This window comes from Gasterosteus aculeatus, chromosome 11 (genome assembly GCF_964276395.1).
Source record: "Gasterosteus aculeatus chromosome 11, fGasAcu3.hap1.1, whole genome shotgun sequence".
NCBI classification, from domain to species: Eukaryota; Metazoa; Chordata; class Actinopteri; order Perciformes; family Gasterosteidae; genus Gasterosteus; species Gasterosteus aculeatus.
In genome coordinates this window covers 6,503,896-6,521,650 of record NC_135699.1, presented here as the reverse complement: position 1 = coordinate 6,521,650, position 17,755 = coordinate 6,503,896, and the positions used below count along the sequence as shown (strand labels likewise).

At 44.7% G+C, this 17,755-nt stretch overlaps 1 protein-coding gene across 1 annotated transcript; it reads right to left on the bottom strand.

Moving 5' to 3' along the window:
* Positions 1-819: 819 nt before the first annotated feature.
* card11 (caspase recruitment domain family, member 11) lies at positions 820-16,620 on the bottom strand. Its single transcript, XM_040191607.2, has 25 exons — positions 16,101-16,620; positions 10,554-10,752; positions 10,246-10,383; positions 9,767-9,943; positions 9,222-9,370; positions 8,876-9,055; positions 8,556-8,702; positions 7,679-7,804; positions 7,394-7,588; positions 7,143-7,298; positions 6,746-6,812; positions 6,470-6,645; positions 6,210-6,313; positions 5,969-6,009; positions 5,735-5,858; positions 5,414-5,615; positions 5,024-5,150; positions 4,685-4,928; positions 3,939-4,020; positions 3,641-3,736; positions 3,401-3,506; positions 2,826-3,008; positions 2,462-2,583; positions 1,717-1,832; positions 820-1,215 (listed from the first exon to the last, which is right to left on the bottom strand). Exons 2-25 carry the CDS (start codon positions 10,741-10,743, stop codon positions 1,011-1,013), a joined length of 3,453 nt encoding a protein of 1,150 aa, XP_040047541.1. The 5' UTR covers positions 10,744-10,752; positions 16,101-16,620; the 3' UTR covers positions 820-1,010.
* Positions 16,621-17,755: the final 1,135 nt, after the last annotated feature.

Below are 17,755 nucleotides of genomic sequence, written 5' to 3'. Positions count from 1 at the left end.
TACATTTAACCACACGAACGGGTGAGCTGCCTACAGTCAACGTAGAATAAATATTAGCTTTGGTATGACACTACATGGAGCAAAGATGCAGTACTGACTTAAGGGAGAGTGTGAGTTTGGTTTCTGATATGATGGTTTTATGGTGCTGGATGTGTGTCTCTTTCCTCTCAGAAGAGGAGATTATCCGGCCCCCCCTTATGAAATATAGGTTACTCTAAATCTCCTCTGCTTGTTTTTCTCAAATCAGAACGGCTGGTGGCCTCAAAAATAAAAAAATAAGCTTCTGTCTCCACACAGATTTATGTGCTGCAGAAATCAACAAACGTGCATGTTTACTTATTCATGGTAAATATCACTAAATAAAATAGTGTTTTTACAGGAAGTAACTCACAGTCTAAGGGTGTTAATGATGAGCCTACTTAAAATAAAACTGAATATAATAGATATTTGCGCAACACAAGTAATAACTAGGCCATGTCAAGCTTTTCCTGCGTAAACCTTGACGCGTTCTCTATAATATACACATTCAGCTGTATTATATTTGTATAGCGGCGGTTTATGTAATATTCCTATTTATGGAATGTTTTTAGAAGAAGCGCCGCAACAGATTTGCAACAAAGAAATGTCATAAAAAATAAATAAAAGACTGATGTGATATAATCCTTTTTGACTTAAACCTTTACCGTGTCAAAGCCTGACAGCCGCCACAAGAGGACGATGTAATCAAAGTGAAGTCAGATCACACGGAAATTGAAATGACTGCTCGCACAAGTGATTTTTGAACGCCTTCCCTCTAAATGCTCCAAAGGTCTCCTCTTGTCGTTTTCCATCTGTTTATTCACCTATATCAAAAGTTAAACACACCCATTTACAAAATGTATAATGCAGGTCATCTTAAGCCTTCAGCAGTGCGAGTGTCCACCAGAGCATCTGTGAGATTCAGCATAAATATGCAGCAGAGTGTTTGTGGAGCTCAGCAGCACGTGTGTGCGCGTTGTGCATCCGCGTGTCTACAGGAGGTCCTGCTCCACCCACACCGTCTTCTTCTGCTCCTCCTGTATCCGCTCTTTGACCACCCTGATGAGGTCGTCCGTCCCTGCCCAGGCCTCGGGCTCCACGCTGGCGTAGAGGCAGGGAATTCCCTCCAGCTCCTTTGATTTCGCCCGACACAACTTCACAAACTCCTCCTCCGACTCCACGCGCACCGGCAGCTTCCTGTGTGGACAGGAAACAGGAAGGAAGCAGCGCGTCGGTGGTGAGCGTGGCGTCTGGAGCCCACTGCAAGTGATCATGTTGACACTTTGCAACAGCGGCTCGTGGTCTTTGTTTTAATTCTCAGAAAGTCTGACAATAAACCGTTTAAATTTCACTTTTTACTCCTTTTCACTCAGATTATTGTAACTTTCTTTTTATTGGTCCCTGTGAAAAGTATTTTTCACAGTTAATTTAAAACGCTGCGGCCTGGATTTTGACCGAGGACAAGAACGAGATCACCCGAGCCCCAAAATGGCTGCCTTCATCTTTTCATTGGTTTCTAAAATTGTTTAACCAATATACAGATCCTCAAATAATCTGGTACACATAAGACTCCCCAATAAATTTATAATATTGGTTCCATCTGAGAGCAAGACCCTCGTGCAGGATAGACGCTTCGGCCTTTGGAAAAAGGCTCGTGGTTTGCAGCTGTGGGTGAACGTGTGAGTGTAAGTGAGGTACCGTAGCTTCTTCGCATTCCTCTCGCAGATCTTGACGTGGACGATGATCGGGTAGATTTCTCGCCGCAGAAGGTCTTTGACACAGCTCAGCTCGGCCTCGAGGAGACAGTGTTTGCCCTGGTGACGCGTGGAAAGAAAAGGCTTCAAAGATGAACGGAGATCGTTATCGCGAAACGCCAACACATGGTTACATGATGAAACACACAGATGTGCACACAACTAAAACCTTCCTTCAGCAGGCATTCTGCATTGATGATTAAGAAAAGGAACAAAGTGGTGTTTCGAACAGCATACAAATGAAAGTGATTCAATTAAATCGTCACTTTTTTTTTCCTTCCACAGGTGATCAAAGGTGTACGATAAGAATCTATTGATTCAACAACAATAAACATAGAAATGCGGAAAGGGTGATATACGAAAAGTTTGAAAATAAAGAGTTCAACACAAAAAAAAACAACAGCTTTAGATTGTTTCTATCTGCTCAGTGAAAATGAAGCAAAAGCCAGCAGTTGGCTAGCTTAGCTTAGCATAAGGACCAGGGGAACTCGGGTAAGCCAGAGCAAACAATTTATTAAACAATTTATTGAATTCAACATCATTGAAAACATCTCTGGAGCGCAACAAGCTAGTTCTTTGTTGCTGTTCCCAATCTTTATGCTAAGCTAACCGGCTAAAATAGTCAGTTAAGCATTGAGACGAAAGCAGATAAATGCTTCAACGTTCTAATAATAACAGTTGCTGCTTACCTTGGAAGCGACAGCCTCTATGTTTTCTCGGGTGATGCATTCAAATATGGTGTGTTTCTCTTTGTAGTGAATGAACGGCTCCACGTTCTGTTTCAGATGAAACTCTTCTTTGGACAGCGTGTCTGAACGATGGAACGGATCACAGGCAAATACAACAGCGCGGAGAGAAGATAAATAATACATTTAAAAAAGGAAATGGGCAGAAACTGTTTTGTTTGTTAATGATCATCGGCCAAATAGATCATTTAATGCCGAAGGAACAGAAACGTTTTCACTTGAGGGGGTTTTCTGCCCCTTAAACGAGACATCACGCAGTCTCTGAGCGCCCCGCCCCCGGCCCCCATCCGGCCCCCGTCACACGGACCTGGCTTGCAGATGTCGAAGTCCATGGCTCCCCCCATGTTGAGTATCTTCTGGATAATGGTGGCGGCTAGAGCAGCCGGGGTGAAGAGGACGGGCCTCCTCCTCTGCGCCCGCTGCAGGGTGACGGTGCTGTAGGGAATCAGGTTCAGGCTCCGGCTCAGCTCGTTGTCCGGATCAGCGGCGTCTGTTTTGGAGCCACGCGTGACGATACACACGAGAGGGTCGTGTTGCGTTCGTACATTTCAACACGTGGACACACTTCAGCGCTACCAACGCGACAGAGGTTTCAGCCCTTTTTAAAGACCTTCACATCGTTTACAATTCAACGGCTTTCATCTTACTCTTATATTTCAACCTTCACTTCTTGTAACTCAGCCGACCTTTCACTCTATTTCCGCTGTCAGGTTTTTGAACATTAACATGACAAACAGCACAAACAATCCATATTCCGATGTACTGCTTTTGAGGCTTACGCAACTGACATTGTCTTTCAGTTAATTTGTGCAGTTATCTAATCTGGAAACGTTGACTTTAAACCTTGTGTGGCTCATGGGGAGTTTTGACCCTTGTACTCACCTTCTGGCCTCAAAGCTTCAAACCCTTGTCTGGGTACTGAGTTGATGATCCTGACGCGCTCGTTGCTGTTCATTCGCTTGTACTTGATGTCCACCCTGCCGACAAACTACAAGCCGCAACAGAGCGAAACAACGTGTGCAGGCGTTCAGCGTTTCAAAAATAAAGTTTGCGAGGTTACTTTAATGATAACAATAAATCCAGGTGGAGACTAAAGCCTCGCTGTACAACAGTCTTCATCACCTGTAGTATCTGGGTGAGGAAGACGCTGGCTCTAGACATGCGTGGGCTGGATTTAGGATCAGGAGACGAGCCGACTTCTTCTGGCTGTAAATGGTTCTACGCAAGCACACAGACATGATTTATCACACAAAGACGCGTTTTACTGAAGCGTTACACAATCCTGACTTAGTTGGAAAGAGTAAAACTTCTATACGAGGTATAACAGAAAGGGATTGTGCCTCAAACATATGTTATGATTATAATTATATTCCTTTTTTACTTTCCTGAAAGGGAGAAAATAGTTCAGCAAGTTTCTTACCCTGCTGCGGTTGATCTCATTCTCTTCTTTCCCCCCCCGAGATACTAACTTCTGTATCTTTACTAGGAGCAGCTGCTGGGCCCTAAGTCCACACACACACACACACACACACACACACACACACACACAAACACAAGATTCACAAACTCACATTTCTGATACAAATAAGAAAAAATGTAAAACAATCAATAAAGCAGCTTCCTGTGCTTCTTGGTGACAGGTTGTGGGGCTCAAGTGTGTATGAAATGAAGACGTGTGTGTGTGTGTGTGTGTGTGTGTGTGTGTGTGTGTGTGTGTGTGAGAGAGAGAGTCGCCACGCTATATCTTGCTTTTTACCTTTTTTTCAGCAACTGCAGAGTTAAACCCACAAACTACGCAGTGGTGCATCAGAGCCACGTGGATGTTTCCATCATTTCTTTACACTCTGCTGTGTAACTCTCCTGTGTGTGTGTCTTTGTGCGTGTGTGTGTGTGTGTGAGTGTGTGTGTGTGTGTAGCTGGGTGTTGCCACTGCGTTGGGAGGATCAGTCTACATTCTGAAAGCAGATGTAGACACCTAAAGAACCCCCCACCCTCTCTCGCTTAACTTTGCATGTTTGCTCAACTGTTTCAGCACTTTTGTATCACGCTTGGAAAACAGATGCATGACACTCTGTTACTTCCGCCATTTAAATTTGCCCCCACGCGAGACAAAAAGCTCCACCCCCCCCGATGTCAGAATGTTCTTTGGTTCTAACCCCTGTATACCTTGAGTTGCTTGGTATGGTTCCCCGCTCAGCCAGGTCCGAGCCGTTGTACGGGTTGACGCGCGCGCACAGCCACTCGTTGCGGCCCTGGTGCCTGGTGTCCAGCACGTGCACGACCTCGTCGCAGTGCACGCTCAGAGAGCAGCAGTCTAATTGGCCGGAGATGTTGAGGTTGACCCGTATGTAGAAGGAGTCGCCAGAAACCAGTGGGCCTTCCGCTAGGTCCCTCTGCAGCCGGCGGTAAGCTAGAGCGCACACGTGCACGCCTTTGTGTTCACATGCAGAGCATACGTGTACTACACAAACGCATGCACACCGGTACAACACAATCAAGACTTACAGTCAAAGTTGGCTCGATAGTGCAGCTTGACCGGTCCGGAGCAGTGCTGCAGCGTCCAGTAGGCTTCTTCCTGAGTGCTGGTATCCAATGAAATGCTTTGGTTCTCGTCACGTATGCAACCTTCCAGCTGGTCACAAAATCACAATAGAAGACTAATTAAAGCAATCATATTTTCGGTGTTTGGGTACTTGGCAACTTATTCCCTCACTACAGATAACAGTCATTGGATGAGGAAACAAGGTAATAGAACCTTTAAAAACTCAAAGCTTTGTTCATGCGCGTTTGTCAAACTGTTCATTAATGCAGCCAGTGGATTTAATTCTACACTAATTGAGCTATCACTCATTATACAGCCTGGTGCGGACCTGGACCAGTGAGAAAGCTACACACCAGGAGGAGGTGGTGGCCCTCCCGAAGCCCCGCCTTCTCCGCGATGGAGCAAGGCTGGACGGCTGATATGAAAATCCCGCTTTCGTTCCCGCCAACCAGAGTGATGTCCCTCAGGAGGTTGTCCCCGAGCAACGAAAGCTCCTGCACCGGCTTCAGGGAACCGCTGCTCCTGGAGAAGGAGGACAGAGACGGGCGGAAAGGCCTGTCCACAGGCCCACAGAGCATATGAGCGCGCTCAACTTGTCTCCGGTTTTCACTTTGTTATTCGTACATACAAATAAACAAGAAGATAAAAAATAAAGTGAGTCTGTCTATCTGTACCGTTCCAGAGAGAGTTTCCTGAAGATGCTGTTGACCTGCTCCAGCTCGTAACTGTCCATCCCTTCTGAGTGGTGGGACGAGGAAGATGAGTGGACAGAAGGTGTACCGCGATGCACTTCGTCCTCTGAGGATTGGACAGACAAGAGATTTTTTTTTTTAAACTGTAGACAGGGGATGGAAATTCTGATTGAGTTTAGGAACACGTCTGTGATGAAGGTTAAAACTACACTTTACCAAACTCCATCTCCATGTTGTCGCTATCAAAGTCCGAGACGCTGAAAGAGAACATTTACGTTAAAATGAAAATGAAAAACATACCAACCCAGATTCATAAAAAATGGATGAAACTAGTCTTTAATAATTCAGTAGAACAGATTAAGTGACAGGTATATATATATATATATATATATATATATATATATATATATATATATATATATATACTGTATATATCTGCCTTGGGGCTGCGACTGACCTTCGAAGGTGGAAGTCGGAGTCCTTCTCCCTCTCCCGGCGGTAGAGCGACGCTTGCTCCGGCGGCTCAGCCACTATGGACAGCATGCTGCAACGGGAACGCAGCTGGAGATATGTGAACAAAGTAGAAGTTCAAAATATATACTCAACCATATAACTTCTATCTGGCTCTTATGGAGAAAATCAATCCGATATTGACTTTTCCGGACACAATACTGCATCATTTCTTTGCTCTGAACTAGAGCAATGTTAAAATCTCACCATGTTCTGCCTGTTGGACTGGTCCGCCATACTTAAGTGATGTTGTGAGGAGGAGAGGGGGTGAGTCGAGAAGGGGGAATATGTGGGGGACGTCATTATGCTGGGGGAGGGAGGGAGGGAGTTGCTGTTGACGTGCGAGTTCCGCTTCTGGATTTCCAGAAAATCTCCGCTGTTGACTGTCGGGGTCGGAGACAAATGTGGACAAAGTTGCACAAAATAAATGCCGCCGTGGCGGCGGAAGATGACATCTGAATGAACTTTATGATGGGGCGTTACCAGCAGACTGAGCGGGCTCTGAGGGGACCTCTTTGACTCCACAGACCGGAGACTTTGAGCCTTTGAACTACAACACAAAAAACACGTAAGCTACTGTTACAAACCACTCAGTCAAGGCTTCTCGTGTGCTTTCAACTGCACATCGGCTCCAGAATGCATTTCCTGCTGTAGTTAAGTTCACATTTTGCTTCCAGTTTCTTTCCCTCCATGTACAGCACCAGTTCTGATTTTTATTTTGTATTCAAATTAAATCTATTCCTGAAGAATATAATATAAATTATCGGTAAAAATGTGACGTTGAGTCAAAAGAACAATATTGGAGCTGTAGTGTAATCTACGAGTATTGGCTGTTCAAACAGGTGATCGATCAGGTGTTCAGGCGTGAGCAGCAGCTCACCACGGCTTTGAGGTTCGGTCTGCGTCTGAGGCGCGGCTCATCAGAAGGGAACTTCTCCCCCGGCGACTCGTCGCTGGACCATTCCAGTTGGTCCTGGAGGGGTTTATCGTCCACCACTTGAGAGCACCTTCTCTCAGGCAGGTCCCTTGGCAAAGTCTGCAAAAACAGAGACAAGGTTTGTTGGCAATTTCTTTTCCAAAATTAGACATTGGAGATGCCCTGGCAGCATTTATTTTTCTAATGTGTCTAACCGAGTCCAAAAGGATGTCCTTAGAGATCCGTCGCAGTCGAGACTCCAAGGTGACCAGCTTGGCTTCTTTGCGAACAATCTCGATGTGGAGTTCATCGCTCTTCTCTTCCAGCTCTCTGATCTGCTTGCGATATTTGTCTTTGTCGATGAGACTCTGGGAGACTTGGTGCTGGGCCTCGTCTCTGCCACGGAACGCCTGCAGCCGCGGGGGGGGTAGAGTTACAACACAACAACAACAACAACAACTCAACAGTCCGGCTCACTCTGTGTCCTTATGTGTGTTCACCTGGTCCCTCTCCTTCTCCACCTCCTCCAGCTGGGATGTGATGGTGTCCATGCGGTTACGATACATCTCACAGTCTTTTTGCAGCGTGGAGGACTTGAGCTCCAGATCCTCCTTCTCCTCCAAGTACTGCACACACACACACACACACACACACACAGTTTATTAGACAAAGGCAGATACAGGAATAGAGACACAAAGGCACCTGAGACGACGGTTGAGTTCCCAGGGTGTGTTTGTTACCTGCTTCCGACTCTGCCAACACCTTCAGAAACCATCTTACACTCAAATACAGAGTAGAACAAGCAACGGAGATCTCTTGCAATTTGCTTTCCCCTGGGGGTAAGCAAGTCCAAACTTTATTTTTCTGCAGTGAAATGTCCCTAGTGATTACGTAAATAATGTTAATATTTTGCTGTTGTAGCCGGTCGCCCTGACAACAGTTTCAAGAACTGCATTTTTTGGTCCTCTGGTTCCCATACGGACAAACTCTCCAATCTGTTACCCAATCTGATGGGTAATAAGGGATAAATATTGTTATTGAGACAGGGAAAACCAAAAGAAAAAACATCTAGAAGTGTATTTAAATTTGTTTTGTTCTGTCCCGTGTTTGATTTTATCTTGAAATTTTGAATAGCTGCTGTTATTTTAAGATAGTAGAAAGAAATAAAACGGGAAGTTGGTCTTTAGTGAAACTGCCAGCAGGTATCTGCGACAACGGGCTTCTAATCAAAGACCTTTTAACACACGCACATTTGCACATGTCAAAGTAGCTGGACAGATCGTATGTCTAACATTGCAATGTGTTTACAGAGTTTATCATTATGTTTTCTTAATTATTTGGCTGAACTTACTCCACCACTGCTTATCTATTTGTTACCTTATCTCGCAGCTCCTCCGCCTGTCGGACTTCTTCGTGGAGGTTGTAGAGGCGATTGACCAGATCCTGTCTGTCTTCCAGTGCTTCCTGCCTGTCATGTTCTAAAATGTCAAGGATGGCCTTGTCTGATGCAGGTAGTGGACCAGGCTGTGGATAAAGAAACACTGTGTGTAACTGGCTGCCTGCTAATATGCATCCGACATCGTGGAGCTAAAGAGACCTCTCATGTGAGGTGCTCTGCAGGGTGCCTTCCACACTGGATCACCATTTCTATTGCTTATCAATAGTGTGTGTGTGTGCGTGGGCATGGCAGGCCATACCTGTATGATGGCCTGTAGGTCCTGCAGCTTGATCTTGAGCATTTCATTCTCTCTTTCCAGCTCATGGATCTGCTCTCTCTTTGGCCGGTTCTCGATGTCGTTCTTCAGTTTGAGACTCTGCCTCCTCTCCATCTTGCACTCCTCCTCTAACTTGTTCAGCCTGTGTTTCAGCTGATCAACCTATAAGGTGCACGAGATGAGCATGAATCAATAGTGAGATATGGATAAAGGCCGTGAGCAGAGTGACTACTGCATGACCCAGCCACTCTTTCAGTTTTAGCATTAATCATCATTTTGCAAAGGCATCATGTAAAGACAATGTTTTCATGCAGGTGTCCATCAGTACCTCCAGCTGCAGGTCTCTGCTCCTCATCACCGCCATGTTCTTCTCCTCACTCAGCGTGGCATACCTCATGGCCAGTTTGTAGTTCTCATCCTTTACCCGCAGCAGCTCGTCACTGTAGGAGTTCCTCTCTTCTTTCAGCTTATTGTACCCTGGAGAACCGAGCGTAGTCGTCTATTTAAAACACGAGTGTGGTGTCCAGGGCTGTTAGGTGGTAACAGTGCCGTCGTTTAACATAACAGACATTTGCTTCAGCAAGGATGGATTTGTTTCGTGTTATTGGATACTACGAGGAATTTTGCAGTAACAATGTCATGCCAACTGCCTCTTTCTCATCTCAGCCTGCAGCAAAAGGCTGTTGAACCCACATGTCAACCCCCGGCCCAGTTATTTAAAGCATTTATTAAATGTGAAAAATGCTAGACAGGACATTGTGGTCGCGTAGGTGTTTCAGTATAAACTGTGGTAGGTTCTTGGATTGAATGCTCGCCATTCAAGACTTTAAGAGAGGCATGACATGACTGGAGCATGTTAATTTGTATTTTTACTCTGTTGGAAGGCCTGAAGCTCCTGATTGGCCAACTTCAGCTTCTTCTGCTCGTCCTCCAGGGTGCAGTTCTTCCTGCTTAGCTCGGCCGTCTGCAGGGTCTTGACTTTGGACTGCTGCTGCAGCTTCATCACTTCGTTCATCAGGAACTGGGTCACACCCTCGTGACCCTCTTCAACTGCAATCAGGAAATAGACGGTAGATAGAGAGGAGAAGAGGGGAAAGGATATACGTCACAGAGTGTAATATATAAAGCATCAACTACCCAGCATACATGCAAAGCAGGACATCACTAAACGGTTTTGGACAAATGTCAAATCCTTCTGTAAACCCGCAGTACAAGGTCTGTCTCTTATTGATGTGTGTGTTCCGCCCTCAGCAGAGCTACAAAAACAGCCCTGCATCATGCAGGCAAATTTAAAAACAGCAATCCAAGTGTGCGTGTGTGTGTGTGTGGCTGCACCCACAGGTGCGTCTCACCTACGATGGAGGAGAAGCGCCGCGTGGGAGCCTTCCCTGTGACAAGCTTGTACAGCTCGGGGTAGTAAAATTCCAGACTTTCCAAAAATGCCACATACCCGCGCTCTCCTTTAGTGTGCAGGATGTCGAGAAGACGGCCTGCGAGATAAATGGACATGCTTGAAAGACATACGTGTCTAACCTTCAGTGCGCGCAGGTCACAAGGATACATAATATTATATTACAGTACACAATGGTGAGACACGAATGATGGAAATGCCACGATGAGGGCAGGTGCAACCACATGCACCCACATCTCTCCCACCTACTTGTGCGGTTTGTTTTGGAGACCAGCAGCATGGAGTTGAGGATCTCATCCTCATCCTGCTCATCCAGGACTTTGCACTGGCGGAGGTAGGGGGTCAGCTTCGATGGAGAGATGGAGCGACACAGTTCGTAACGTTTGCACTCCAACTTCTCCCACAGCGCCTCCACATCGTCACGTGTCCCGTTTTCCATCCCTTTCCCCTGAAAAGTGGAAAAACTTCATTAAATGTGTTAATATTGACGACAACCGCAGGTGGAGAAATTGCCTCCTGTGGTTGTTGTCAGACTCATTTGTGTTCTTTTCAGACGTTCGAAAATGGTCAAATAGGTAAATGAATAGAAAGTAGGAACAGAAACGTGATTTATTTTCGGTTCTGGGGACCTACAAGCTGACATGTCTTAGTCTACTTGTGGGCCCTTAATCTATTTCTTATATAGTTTCTGTCTTACTGCTTTGGGGGAAGGCTTAGGTTATCACACAACTAGAGACAATGGGTTTGAAATGTGCTGTTTTAATTAGTGCAATACTAAAAGTTAATAATAAAAAGTATGAATTGGAGGTCGATTATATATTAACCTATGCAAGGTTTACGCTGGAAGACAACGGTTGAAAGGATTGTGGCCAAACACAGATTTCCAGTGTGTCTCCCTCAGGATGAAGTGTAACTGATTTATGATGTATAATCTAAAGTTGGACTGCCAACACCACCAAAGGGAAGAGGAGACAAAGTGAACGCTCTGTTGTAAGTAATATTGAAGATTAAGGAGCAGCCCACAGCGTACTCAACCTGACGTCACCCACCGGTTTGTGGGGTGCAGCTTTTGGCCGGTGTCATCTTGGTTTTTTGTTCGTCTATGTGATCGCCTTTCACAACCAGAAGGGACACAGGAGGGTGTAACCAAGTACAAGCCAGGGTTTAATATTCAGGCCCCAATCACCAGGTCAATCACGAGGTAGCCCCGCCCTAAATGGGACCAGACTTTTGTCATGTTTGCCAGACTTGAACTAGAGAGTGACTTAAAGACTTAAACTGGAGAGTGACACAAAGACTTAAACTAGTGAGATCATGAACTCATGTTAAGTATTTTTTCTGGGTTAATGAAAAAAAAGTGAGAGTAATTTCCTCATAGACATAAACCATTCTTCTTTTTGTTATTTCAGGAGAATGCCGGTTTAGGGAACTGCCGCATGACGCACAACGTTGACGTGCCAAGGTAGTTTGGGGCAGCGCCTTGGTAGCAGAATGATCACACAAAAAAAATGAACCCAATGCCACCCTTTATTAAAAAGAGACATAGTTTGTCATTTCTGTACTGCAATATTGGTCATACACAGACAAGCTAATATCAACTAGCATTAGCATTTTTCATGACTGATTGATTCATGACAACTTGTGATCACAACAACAACAACAACAACAACGTGATCTCCAAAACCTGTTCGTAAAAATGTATACGAAATATTTGACATAGAAATTCGTAACTGGCGGTGGTTAACCACGCCCCTTGAGTGAACGTCTCTCCGCCATGTTGGATTTTTTGAGGGGGTCAGGGTTAGTATTCTATTCTTACAATTTAACGTTGATTTCTCGTTAAAAATGCAATCAGAACACGTTTATTTTACATCGTTAGACTTCACGAAGTGTGTTTACGGGGTTCACTTTGAATAGGGTGACGTCATCAGTTGCCAGTCCGTATTTATTTAGTATGTATCACTACGAATTTGTATCTTACAAGATTTTTGTATGCATTTTTACGAACAGGTTTTGGAGATCAGGCTGGACTGAGATGCCCCTCAGAACACAATCACTGATAACGATCCGCAAAGGGAGCATGTCAGACTTGATAAAGTATACACAGTAGCACAGCAGACCCAGACCAACAACATCAACTTTAATCTACTGACGTCTTTCCATCCACCTCTCCTTATCAAAAAAAACATTTCCAGAGACGCATTACGACCCACTGGATGTGCCCTCTCTTATCGTTTCACAGACAAACACACAAATTCTGTTCACGCATCTCTGGGATTTGCATCCCGTCAGACCCAGTGGGTGTTATACAACAATCCACCTTTGTGACTTGCAGCCTACAGTTAGGCAAACAAAAGCCTTCCGATGCCATTAATCACATAAACACTGATGTGTGTCCTGCATGTGAAAGCTCGTGCTTAGACATGCACACTGATGCTGCTGGGAAAGGATGAATTCGAACCGTCAGCTTACAAGTTTCAACACGCCGGATTTTCTGTGTAATTTCTCCAACTTTCTCTTTCTCTTGACAAGTTAAAATATTCAGACCCTCGGATGGTCAATGAACAGCATCAGTGATCAGCCGCTTTTCAAATGCAGTGTGCAGCGGGCAGAAATATCCCACCCTATCAAGGCGTGAATCTATTATTTCTCTCTGCAGTAGTCTGCATGTGCTGCCACAGTCCCGCCGGATGATGAAACCACAAGCGCTCACACCAACACACACTCGTGCACTCATTGCAGAAGTGAACAGCGCAGGCAGACACACACTGACTCCTTCGGTAACCACACGCGTGTTTCCTCTTCTCTCTTCTCTTATTTTGGAGACCATTACCGAGAAATCGAATCCTTGCTTCCTCCTTTTCAGACCAGATGTGCGTAGTAGCTCTCTTCCTCTATACTGCTTTAGTCCTCTCAGTCGCCCACTAATCTTTATAGTATTGTGGTCAAGGGAGTTTATCGTTTTTTTTAAACCAGTGTATGTGTACAGTATGTGTGTGTGTGTGTGTGTGTGTGTGTGTGTGTGTCTGCGTGCGAGTGTCCTCATTTTAAACCTTGCTTTGTCCTTTTTTTTCAGCAACTGCAGAGGTAGACACACAAACACAACTGTGATGTGACTCAGAGCCACGTGGTTGTTTCCATCATTTCTTCAGTGTTTGAACTGTTTAGCACCTTCGCGTTGCTGCGTTTCTCTCTCTCTCACACGCCACAACAAGCGGGTTACAACTCACAACACTGGCCCTGTGAATAACCGTTTCCCTGCAATGAAAGTGGATAATCATGCCCGATGTGAAGTGCTTGGTGCTGTAGACCATCATTTGGTCAATAAAGGACATGGAGAAGCCCACCAACACTATTCAGAAAAACTAAACACTTGACTGACCCTGTTTTTGTAAACGCATCATCGCTGCAGACGGACATTGGATTCTTCAATGTGCTCTGAAGCACCGCAGTGCACAGCAGAAACTGTAAAAGTGTAAATTACATTTTCCTTAATGATTTGACATTTGCCAAGAGTCTGTTTCCCGTAAAGTGTCTGAGAGTTTGTAATTACGGTCAAAAAAGGGGGTCTGCGGGGGCGGGGGGCGAGAGACTCAACACGTTTCAGAGTAGGTGAAGATTTTCCTTTCTGATAATGCAGGTCGGCTCATACTTGCCTGGTCCGGCCCCCCGATCTGCCGTTAAAGAGGGGACTTCTTCTCTCTCTCAATCATATTATTATTTTTATATAACTGACGGCAAAACATCTTTTATTATTAGTTTCTTTCTACCAAATCAACTTCAGATGATATTAGTGCTCATCATTTTTTCTGTCATTGTTTATGCCAATTGCCTTCATTATAGGAATCATTTGTGTCATATATTGCTTTGTTTTGTAATGTCTTTGTTCTTTCTATCCTGATGGATCTGTGTGCCGGGACAGAAGATGTTGTGTTTACAGATTTTAAAGCCCTCTGAGGCCAATTTGTGATTTGCGATTTTGGCTGTATATTGAATAAAAACAACTTGTAGCTAAATGTTCTGAAAATGTAATGAAATACATAAAAGTGCTCATTTTAGCGCATATCAGGTGGCACGACACTCTGGAATTAGATTTATCTGAGCATTTAAACATTAAATGAATGAGAATCAATGGCTGCTGAAAAAGAAAAGACAAGCCAGTTGACGGATCGAATACACGTCCTGCTATAATTGTATGAAAAGCTTTTACAAATTATGTGTTTCTTATGTAGTTTATATCCCTTATATCCCTTTTTTCAAAAAAGACATCTTGCAGGGTTCTTGCATTATAAAGTATCTGCATGTAACAACACGTGTTAGTTGTTACATGCAGAACAATTCTCTTCAATCGTATTGAATTGCTTTTCCTTTCTTATTATATATTTATCTTGTATGCTATTGCAGCTACGATAATTTACGAGGCCTTCAAAGAAGTTCATATCAGTGTCGTTGGTTCCATGTTTTAATTCAAAGTTAATTTAAAGGTTTTCTATTTTTCTGTTGATGATGAATGAGCATTTATTTCGCTAATGGTTTTGTGGAAATCAACTTGCACTGACTTGAGTAAGTGGATATACACCTGTAAACAAAGGGTGTTTTGATGAATCAGTTAATATGAGGATTACTATTGCTCTCAAATGATCAGTGAAGAGTCGCTATGACACGTAAATCAGTCCTTTTCCCCGTTTTATTTGAATTACAAAGCCGTCAAGTACTTTTCCGAGAAAGTGACCGTCGTTGTTCCAGAGAATGAGCACTCTCCTCCGACCGCATGTATTTTCTCACACGCGACACGCAAACTGAAGGGAGTAAATGTCCCACTGACCCACTAGTAAGTGAGTCACGGTCCTGGTGTAATTCAACACCACTTCAATTAGTGTACCAAATGTACTGACCATAAAGAATGCTTGTCCTCCCACTGTGGATGTTACAAACGCCTGCAGCACACGCATGATCATGTTCCCCAGGTGGAGAGGGATGGAGGTTTGAGCGCTGCTAGCTCAGTGAACCCAAATGTTGCATGGTTTACTGGTTTACCGGTTGTGCACCACACTGGGATTGGCTGGCCGGCCAGCGAGCTGATAGGAAGATATGATTGGTTCAGGTGTACTCTCCGTCATAAAGGCTCCATTGTCCGGCGACATAGCCGGCGCATATGAGAATTTGATATGTGGGTTTTGTCCATAAAGCTCTTCTGAAGGCAAACTTTTACAGCTGTAATTATCCTTTTTTGGAAAGTCAGCTTATAGTTTAATAGTAGTTTAATAATTTAATAATTGTTTTTATGTTTCTTTAAAGACAGCCTTGGCCGCAATAATGTGATATTTGAAAAGTTAATAAACATTGTTCACAAGCTGAAATGGATATGGTATTAATAAGAAGCCCAGGAGAAAGCAGAATGCCGTCACATCGGAGTCAATGCACTACACAAAGATTTTATTCTTCTGCATGTTCCTCACTGGATACTATTATCTTCTGCATCCGCTGTCGGAATCCCAAATATTTAGATGACGGCAGATAATAGCCTGATGAAGACAGAACTTTAGCTATTGTATCACCACGCACGCACGCACACACGCGCACACACACACACACACACACAAAGCTGTCACCGCTGCAGTGAAGCGAATTTCACTTCTCAGCTTCTCGGTTTTTTTTTTCAGTCAAACCAGTGCACATTTATAAGCCTGGTCGGCCACTTTGTAAAGTATATTTCCTCATTTCTGAACCCGTCAACACAAAGTGAGCTGTATTTTATACATACATATATATTTAGTGTATAGACGTTTTGCCTACCTCAGACGCCACGGAGATTTGTCCGAAGAGATGAAGGGAAGTTAAACTTGGCCCACGTGAGGTCGTTTTTGCTGTTTTGTAGTTTTTTTGTGGGGTTGGTTAACCATTAATCCCAGAGGCTCCGGTATCCTCCATTTATTCAAAAGTGAGAGGACTGTTAAAATAAGAGAGGAGCACATGTGGCGAACTCTGGCACCGACTAACTGTGTGGCAGAGAGAGTGAGACTGAGAGAAAAAAAGGGGCGGGCTGTGAACTTGAATGGAAATAACAAGTCTACTGCAGAGAGGTGAGGGCTCTGTGGTGGAAATTTGTGGATTTAGCCCTGGTGAGAAATCAAAAGTATCCCAAACTTGCTTTGTGATTAAGTATTTATTACTAACTAGAATATAGAAAAATGATAAGAATACAGAAATCATCCGCACAAGCCGTAAGCACAGACAGAAGTCAAATGACTACAATTCAGCTGAAAAGGGGCAGAAGGTTCCTTCCCCCAAAAGGAGCAGGAAGATCTGACCAAGTTGAAGAGGAGAACAGGAGCTTACATACACTTCAGGGAGGTTTGTGCTGCCTCAGCACAGGAGAGCCCACCCCTCAAAGAGGAGTGTTTGGAAAAGTACCAGACGAAGTAGGGGTGACCCCGTGACCCTCCCTTAAGGGACCCAGTCAATCAACACACTCTGCACTTAAGCAATAGTCATGTGTCAGAGGTCTGCACATCAGACGGCGCAGCTCTGACATGCTAGGATGGTATTCTCTGACAAATTGCTGAAGATCCGTCTCCCACTTAGCAAGATTGTCCTTTGGACTGTAGACGTGGCTCATTGCTTCGGCCACATCGGTATCGGACCAGGGTCTGAAGACCAGCATCAGCACTTGCGACCCCTCGACTGGAAAAGAAGATCTGACCAAGTTGAAGAGGAGAACAGGAGCTTATATACACTTCAGGGAGGTTTGTGCTGCCTCAGCACAGGAGAGCCCACCCCTCAAAGAGGAGTGTTTGGAAAAGTACCAGACGAAGTAGAGGTGACCCCGTGACCCTCCCTTAAGGCAGTGGTCCCCAAACTGTTTTACCTCACGGACCGGTTTCATGTCAGACAATGCTTTGCGGACCGATCGAGAAGGTCCGACGGGGGAGGGGGGGTGTAGTAGTCGCGAGCTCTGTGTTCGCTGGTCGGCGAAACTGCCGGTGCACAGTAAAAGGACAAGAAAATATGTCAGAGGGACGAGCGCACATAATTAGGAATAAAATCCGGTCAATTTTCAAAATAAAACATTTTTCAGAAAAAATATATATATAAGCTTTCTGTGGTGCGGCCCGGTACCGGTCCGCGGCCCGGTGGTTGGGGACCACTGCCTTAAGGGACCCGGTCAATCAACAACATCTAAAAGGTCAGTCAGGGCACGTATGGTTCCATCTGTGTCTTATCTCACCCTGGACTGCCTCAGGTCACAGGCTCACATAAAAGGTCACATTCTTGAGAGCTTCACCCTATGCAGGCTCAACAATTTTCCCCCAACAAGCTCAACCTCAGCTTCTGTAAACCCGTGACTGTCATCAGGTCGCACGCTGGTCGCGTCTGGGTCTGATGGATGAAGATGAGGTTTATAGCAAACAATCATCGTTCAATCATTCAGATCCTTGGGATCAACGTCA